The sequence below is a fragment of the Fulmarus glacialis genome, unplaced genomic scaffold (assembly GCF_000690835.1).
Source record: "Fulmarus glacialis isolate BGI_N327 unplaced genomic scaffold, ASM69083v1 scaffold44642, whole genome shotgun sequence".
Lineage (NCBI taxonomy): Eukaryota > Metazoa > Chordata > Aves > Procellariiformes > Procellariidae > Fulmarus > Fulmarus glacialis.
Window position 1 is genome coordinate 1 of NW_009196741.1, and position 8,881 is coordinate 8,881.

Consider the following 8,881-nt stretch of genomic DNA (forward strand, 5'->3'; position numbering starts at 1 on the left):
CTGCCTGCCAGGTTAAACCACGACAAGTAAATTGCTAGAATATGTCAGTACCAGTAGGCTTGACGTCTCTACCAGTCAAACAGGTAGAAACTATAATGAGGAATACAGTTGGGAGATGCATGAAAAAATGCAATACACGGAGAAAAAGTCAACTGGGCTTTTCTAAGGGAAATTCTGACATAAAAAAATACTGGAATTCTTAGAAAGAGGAAGCAGCATGTGGATAATGGATATGTTTGATAAGATCTACTTGAAAATCTCAAAAGATTTTTTTTTTTTTTTTAAGAAAATAATGTAGTCATAAGGTAGGAGGGAAAGGCATTCTATGGATGAACATTTGGTGAAAAATTCAGAAGGAATAAATGATTTCTGTTTTAATGGGCAGAAGTCATCCCTGGAATTGGACAAGGCCGATAAATATTCATAAATCATGAAAAATGGGTGAAGAGTGACAAAGTTAGATGATAGCACCAAGTAACTTGTCTAAATACTAGGCCCAAGTGAAGAATACTAGTGAAGAACTATGGAAAAATAAAGGTTGAGATTCAGTATTGATAAATACAAAGTAATGCGCTAAGGGGAAAGGTGGTATTAACTTCATATATAAATAATTGTTGCCACGAGCAAACTCTGTTTAAGCTACACTGCACTGTTCAAATCTGTACTTTCTCTTTAAACATTGTAGCTTTTCTTGCTAATTACCAAAGCGAGAGAAAATGTTTTGCAGAAATCACATTTGAACAAATAGTTCTGATGTTTCTGATGTGCAGGTCTGTTTTCCATATCAAGTTTTTTAGCCTGCTTAATAGCTAGCCTGGAAAAAAAGGTAAAGTATCATTTGATTCCATAAAGTATACTGTGAGAGAAATTAGCTTCTGAAAAGTGAAACTTGACTGACACTGCCAGGCAGATAGTTTTGTTTGTAGTCTATTATTAAAACTTCGTTTGGAATATTATTAAATAATCTTTATTTTTTGATAAAGATTGTATTTATATTTTTTATTATTTACATTTTGCTCATTAGAGCAAGATATGTGAATTACATCAAAACCTCTGAAGTTGTCAGGCTGCCATACCCACTGCAGATGAAATCTTCTGGACCTCCTTCATATTTTATAAAAAGAGAATCTTGGGGATGGACAGATTTCCTCATGAACCCTATGGTATGTACAAGCAACACACAGAGGTTAAAAGTATGCTAAGGGTCCAAATATAGCCATTCTTCAGAATACGGAGAATAAAATAATTGAGAAAAGATGTGTACACTTTGCTCTTCTGAGAGGATTGTTTTATTTCTTTATTTGTAAACAAGTGAAAAACAAAGTTTTTCTATGACTTCTCCTCCCCTATATACCCACTCTGTTAATGTATATCCTCTGAAAATAGCCCATAGTCTGGTTTCTTTGACAACATGATGTTGTTCTGGTAGTGTGGAGATCAACATGTTGCAAGATTGTAATTATAACAGTTGAAAGAGATAACAAGCATTTACTTTAATGGTCCAACTTTGAAATCTGTTATTTAAAGCATAATACTTCCTTATCAAGTTTCTTTCTTGACAAGAGGATTACTGTTACTGGGTTACTGACTCAAAATGCAGTAGTTCTAAAATTCGGCTGTTTAGCTAAAATTCGGCTGTGTAGCTAAAAGCTTTATGTCAGTATGTCTAAAAATGTCTGGAACAATAAATAAGCTGAAGAAATACTTGCTGTTTTCTGTGTAGGTGATGATGATGGTTCTTCCATTACTGATATTTGTGCTTTTGCCTAAAGTTGTCAACACCAGTGATCCTGATATGAGACGGGTAAGTACGTTCAATTGATGCAGACAGAGAGAACAAAGATAATGAGATTTTAAGGTACTGAAAAGTAATAAAAACAAAACTGGACTTCTAAAGAAGTCTTAATGGGCATCATTTATTCAGTTAATACAGTGTTGCTGTTCTAACAATGAATTCTAACATTTCTGACTCATGAATTTGCTGTTAGACAGCACAACACAATTAAATTGTTTGGCACAGCCTTGGAAGTACTACAGTATGAATGGTGTTTTCCAGAGTTTCTTTAGAGCGATAAATATAATTTCTTGAAGGCCGTTTTTTCTATAAATTTCCAATGTATTTCTGCACTATGTTTAAATCTAGCACTTCATTTTTAGACATCATTTAATAAGTATCAAGTGTGTTGAGAAGAGTATGATGTGGGGTTCTCTTATCCATTAACCTAAACCACATAGTTTACAAGACTTAAATCCAGATGTCACAATAGTTTATATGATATGAAGTCTTATTGTAGTCATTAAATTATCTGATTTATTGTCCTTTCATCATGCAAAATGCCGAATAGCAGAAGGCTAGGACAAAATGGAGATTCAAGGTGTTTGCTAAATCTTTTCTTATTTTTAGAAGTATTCCTTGTCTGTCCTGGGTGGCTGCTTTTTAAGGGTTTGGTTAATTTAAACTCCTTTCCCTCTAAATGACCACTGTCTTCAGTAGTACTTTATAGGTGTCTGAGGGTTTTGTTTGGTTTGTTTTTTTTTTTTTTTTAAGTAAATCCTATAAAAAGCATATCGGAGCTATGTAATGCTCTTTGGGCTTTAATATTGATTAAAAACAGGATACGAAGATATGCTAGATATTCGTGGCATGTTCTTCAAACCAAGCTGAACTTTGGAAGTTGAATTTTTAAAAAATCACTTAAATTCCTTACTTTTTTCACTGATCTGACACTGCTTATAAACAGGCTGTTCTGATGGTGAACGATCAGAACTTCTGAAGATTTAATTCTTATAGCTGACTGATATGACTTGTTAAGGAGAAATTTTAAGTTGAAGGAATCTTGCTTGTAATTTAAATTATCTTAAAGAATAGGAGAAGGTAGTTTTTAAGAACTCAATTGCAATGGCATTCTCTAGATGACCATGTATTAAATTCTTAAGCGTATATCCAGCTTCAGTTTGCTTGTGGAGGGTATGGAGCTTGTATTACATTTTTCAAGTTCGCTTGTTTCTTCTTTATGGAATCAGCACAGTACTAGTTTATATAGAAAGTTAATGATTTAGTAACTGCTTGTTGTAGAGGCACTAAGTACAGATGTAGTATAGATGCAATAGTAACGAAGTACTTCAGGGTTGGTTTGTTTGTTTTAAACCGTACTAATTCGTCTCATAGAGCTACTATCCTAAACTCTAAAGTAACATTAAGCTTAGCTGGATATATGGTCTCATTAAAATCTTTCTTTTCATGAAACAAAGAAAACTTAGCTGCTGTACACTAATAGCGTGATGTTATGAAGTGGGGCAACAAAAATATCTAATCCCTTCAATCAGCTTCAAAAATTTGTTAGATTTAGTATAAATAATACTAATTTGAAAACACAAAAGTATGTGAAATCTATGAGAACACAGATTTGAAAATCTAAACAAAAGCTTAAATTTTAAAGTGGAGGAAAGTAATGCTGAAAATAAGTAATGGCATTTTTTCTCTTAGAATTTTTTTTTCTAATCAAGTGATTGCCCTGTAAGACTGCTTAAGACATGGTTACCTTTTTCCATACACCAGTGCTTTTAGTTCTGGGGTTTTATGTTTCTGTGTGTAGCTGGGTATTTGGCTGCGGTTGCATAAAAATATGTAGCAATATGTACCCTGGAGGACTACAAATAGTAAAACAGTATTTGGGAAAATTTGACGTCTTCCTGATACGATCTTTCAACTGATGCCTTAGAAACAGCCAGAATTGTTACGAGCTATTAAGGTTATTTAATCTTTGCATGCAGGAAATGGAGCAGTCAATGAACATGCTGAATTCCAACCATGAGCTGCCGGATGTCTCTGAATTCATGACAAGACTTTTCTCTTCAAAATCTTCCAGCAAGTCTGGTACTAGCAGCAGTAAAGCAGGGAAAAGTAGTTCTGGAAAAAGGAGGTAGTTAAGTCTTCCTCCTAAGCCTGAGTTTGCACAACCGTTTGTTATGTGGTATCATGTTTATTTGTCTTGGAAGATCAAAAAGCCACTACTGTAAACTTCAATCAGGCACAAAATACGGTATGCTACAACTGTGGTGTGTAGCTTTTTTTAGTCTGTATAAGCTGTTTTGTACTTGACAGTAAGCAAAAGAGGACATGGCTTCAATACTGTATCTGTATAAAGTTATTGATGATACTGAATTAACTATATTGTTCTGCAGAGAATTATTATAAATTATATGATGTGCTAAACAGTAACGAATGTCTTAATCATAAGACAATGTGTAAAAAATTCAAAGATAATAGAAGTGGAGTTCAGTCTTAAGATGGCTTTAATGTTTTATACTTGCTGTTGAGTTCTGAAATGAACAAATCCTCCTTTCAAAATTGAGTCGTGGATTTACTGAGTGAGTAATTTGCTGTATCAGCTTGTCATATGTGTTACATATAAAATCATTTTATTTTACATTGTTTGCTGCCTGTACTCTTTAGTTCAAGGACTTTCCACTTTTTATAGCCCAGTTTTATTCTGATCTACTTTCTGCTAAAAACTCTTTGGGGGCAAAAAAAGCCCTGCATCAGAAAGTCTTTTAAGCTCTGTCAAGTTAATTATGAATCCAAGGTGTCTATATAACATGGTGAACGTTTATCTTGGATCTTTCCTTTCTAAATCACATGTATCACTTCTGCAACACTTTTGGTTCATACTGTTTTCTGTGTGCTGTGCGTTCATCTTACCAGTGGTATGATTTCAGGCCAAATACAGAACAAAATTTTTAAAATGAAAGAAAAAACCTAGAAGTATAGTCGGAAGGTAAATCCCACTCATCTTTTCAATTATGTTCCAAAGTATACGGCTATCTCTAGGTATGCTAAATAACTGGCAAAACTTTGTTCTTTGAGCATGCCTGTGTGTCTGTACTGCAATATCTTTTCAAGCTACCCAGTACTTCAGAGAAAAGTTGAAAAAATGATTGTTTTCCACTAGATTTGCACAAATTTGCAAATTAAAATGACAGCAATACTTGCCAAACCTCATTTAGCAACTGTCCGTAGATTTTTTCTTTTTTTTTTTTTTTTTTGTTTTTTAGTGTAAATGCTGTTCTCTTCCATTTTTACAGTTGCTAACTTCTTAACAGTATCCATGCAGTATGGGTAATGTGTATCTGATTCCAAAAATGGTATTTAACATTCACCTAAACTATACCTGAAGCAAAATCAATTCTAATGCATTTATTTGTTCTGCCAAACACTTAGGAGGGCTATAAATTGTCTTAGAATATATACTTAGAAGTATGCTGTGAAACATAAAAGCTGCAAGAGAGTAAGTACTCGTTCGCTTAAAAGTCAGCTTTTAAGATGTTGGAGAAGAAATAAACCAATCGTTTTTGGATAATGAAAGATTTTAGTCTTTGCAAAGTAAGCTGCACATTTTTGGTCTTGTTTTTGTTTTGCTTGAATGATCTTTTTGTTTTATGTATTAAGTAAAAATATATCCAGTAGAGACAAGAGGATATTTGGATATTCTAGCTGGAAGGATTTACTGAAATAATTGTCGTGTTCCCTTTGTTTAAAAAAAAACCAAAAAAACAAAAAAAACCAAAAAAACCCAAACAAACGAAAAAAAAACACTAACCCACACAAAACACTCCTCTTTCAGCAGCATCTTACTGAAAAATTCATAGGAAAAACAGGGAGCAGTTCTTTGAAGATGGAGCAACTAGCTGTGTAACTATGCTGTCCTGGAAAGTACTAGCCACGAGTTACTTTTGTTTAACAGTAATTGGAATGACAATTAAATTGCATTAACTTGTTTTAATCATGATTTGTTCGGTAATTAATCATACTGATGCATTTTTCTGTGTTACAAAGGTAAGAACAGCAATATTTCTGTCTTCTTTCATTGTGTCTGTTCACAGTCTTGATCTGTCTTAAAGGGAGAATGGAGAATTCAGGCCATGAAAAGATGAAAGTCTCTTGAGGTCAGAGTAAAAAAATTGACAGGAATTGTAAGGATCCTAATAAAACTTTGGAAGGAGCATATGGAATATTCCACACTTCTCTTTTTCTTAGAACTGATATATTAAGGTCCAGGCAATTTCTTTGTACATCAGGATTAGATGCAGTGTATTACTCCCCTGCCTTCCTCAACAGAAAAGTCTGCCCCACCCACAGAAATGTGTTATCTGAACAATCCAAGCCCAAAAATCTTCTTACCTAATGTTATTTCCTCAATCATGTATGTTATTCCTCTCCTTTTCAGACACCTCTGTGATAAAGTGATTTGTAGAAGTGTATTGGTCTGCTGCTGAACTAATGCTAGGCACAATGGTACCAACTTTTTTTTTTTTTTTTTTTAAATTTAGAGCTGGAGTCTCTGTGTATCAAGTGAGAAAAGAGGTTCTAGCCAGAGTGCCTCGGTTATTTAACGTCACTTGGTCACTTAAAGTTGTAATGTGGTCTTGGGCCATCATAAACGCCACTAGGCAAAGCTTATTTGATAACTTTCTTATGCAGTTACTAGTATAATACAAGGTTGTCTTTCTGCAGAAAGTAAATGTTTGCTATAGTTCGGTTTTAATTCCTTAGCCTTATTTACAGATTTTTAGTAGTCTTTCTTCTGTGTTAGGTCTGACATCTCTGTTTTTCAAAAAAAACATAGCTGCCTTTTAGTGAGGCTACTTGAGAGAATACAAGGCAGACAGTAAGTTGAAGCAGCTGATACTTCAGAAATTAAAGGTGTACAGAATCTGCTTGGACTATAGACAAGCTGATTTCCTCATTGCCAAAAGGAGGAAGACTTGCTCCCTCAGCTTGGACTGGGCAATCCTGCTGCCTTCTGCCTACAAGTTCTGGTACTTCTCAGGCTTTGCCATTCGTTGACTTAACAAGAGAAATTTGTCCATTTTTGTGCTGGATTTCTGTTACGTTTTAGAGAGTTAAATCAGCTCACAGAAGGATCGAAGAAATACCAGAGCCAGCAGAAGGTAAGCACCAGAGGCATGCAGTCAGAAGCAGGAACTCTCTTTGTTTCTGGCAGTGAGTGTGAGTAATACAGTCGGCTCACTGCATCTTGAGGATTTGTAGCCTAAGAGCTCATTTAGCTGTGTTCTGAATGAGTGGGCAACTCTGAGTTTATGACAGGCTGTGTAGAGGGAGAGGAGACATATTTTGCTGAAGTCTGTTTCAACTATTAGTCATTTAGGATGGCCTGGAAGGTGTTTAGAACAGTTTGAAATAATTTTATCAATTACTTCGTCAAAGATGCTTCCATTCTTAATATGTAAGGAAGAAATTTAATGTACAGATATTTCGCCTTACTATTTTAAACAAAGAAAATATTTGTTGGTGCTCTTTATCTTTTTGATGAAGTGGGTATTATAATGGCTCTGTAAATACGGTGTGTATTGCTTCAAAGGGAAAGGCTGGCTTGCAGTTAAGATTGGTATTTGTGAAGAGCACTTAAACTCTAGAATCAGGTGCCTTGGGTTCTGATGTAACTGTTGGGCTTTGTGCAAATCATTTATGATTTCTGGTTCAATTTCTTGTGTATGAAGTGTGGGAAGAGCTTGTCTCACAAAAGTGATTGTAAGGATAAATTTAGTAATGAATATCGAGTACTCAAATAGTATGGCTATGAGCTTACTGAAGAAAATCCAGTAAGTAATCTTCTTAAAGAGCACTTTTATTAAGCATTTATATGTAGTTCTTTATACATATTTATTAAAGCAACCTTTTTAAGTAACCACGTCGAAATTTCCAGAGCAATCTAGGCAATTTAAGTACATATTCTTTTCCAATTTAGTGAAAAGTGTATTAAATCACTAAGATCCATTTAAACATCTCCACTTGGGTGTTAATGGACCTTTAATTGCATAAAGGTTGTGCGTGATCAGTAGCTCAAAGAGGGCAAAGTTTGATTTACAGTTTGATAAAAGGACCCTATTTTTAGAGGCTAACAGTGATAGCAGTACCTTAAGGTACTAAAAGGATTTCACTTTCATTTTTGAGGCATCATGTCTGACCTTTATCCTGCTACTATTGATAGTTAGTGAATTTGTATTCCTATGATTTTTTTGTTTCATTTGAAACTTACTTCTTTTAGGAAGATAACCAATATGAAATATAAATAATAGTAAATCCTTAGTGGCAATGCATGTTTTTCATTCTGATGTGTCAGAATGAAATATGGATATATATGGCTATATATTATGCTTATTTAATGAACTGAAGGAGAATAGGCATGTTTGCATCTACTGTTGATGGGCTAAGGAATACAGAAAACTTAAAATTTTGAACTTCAAATTAGTGGAAAAGCAGATTTACTGAAGAAAGTATGTTGAAAGGTTAAAAAAAATCATTTGCACATTCTTGGGCAGGAAAAGCACAAGATGGACCTGTGCTGCACAGGGCATTTGGGAAAATTGTCTTTAATAGGCTTAATTGTGATCTGTAGCTCCAAAGGCTAGTTACTGAACAGGTAACTGGCACTGAGGTCAGCTTGCCTGCAACAACTTCTGTGCATGCTGTACACTCCAAAACAGTGCATAGACACTGCGTCTCAGGAGTTGTTTCTTGCCTATGCTAACTTCCCTACCATATCCAGGAATTATTGGGAGTGGAGGTAGAGTGGTGTTATTTGGCATATCCAAAAGTGTATTGACAACTATTGCACAAGCTTAATACTATGAATCAGCAGATTCCCATGTCCCGGGAATTTTTCTGGCAGTGTTTCATTTAGTAAGATACTTGAAGCTATACATGATTGAAAGGAGAAAAATTTGGAGAAAGACCCCCAAGGTAATGTAAGGACATGAAAAAGACTGAAGAAATTTTAAGGATTGTCGTCATGGCAGATTTGACCCAAATACTAAGATTTGCAAAAAATAACTAAAAAAAATTGTAGACGAAAAATGT

The 8,881-nt window shown here is 34.5% G+C and overlaps 1 protein-coding gene across 1 annotated transcript; it reads left to right on the top strand.

Annotated features, from left to right (window-relative positions):
* The first annotated feature begins 1,025 nt into the window (after positions 1–1,025).
* EMC7 (ER membrane protein complex subunit 7) lies at positions 1,026–4,263 on the top strand. Its single transcript, XM_009572302.1, has 3 exons — positions 1,026–1,163; positions 1,724–1,804; positions 3,775–4,263. Exons 1-3 carry the CDS (start codon positions 1,086–1,088, stop codon positions 3,925–3,927), a joined length of 312 nt encoding a protein of 103 aa, XP_009570597.1. The 5' UTR covers positions 1,026–1,085; the 3' UTR covers positions 3,928–4,263.
* Positions 4,264–8,881: the final 4,618 nt, after the last annotated feature.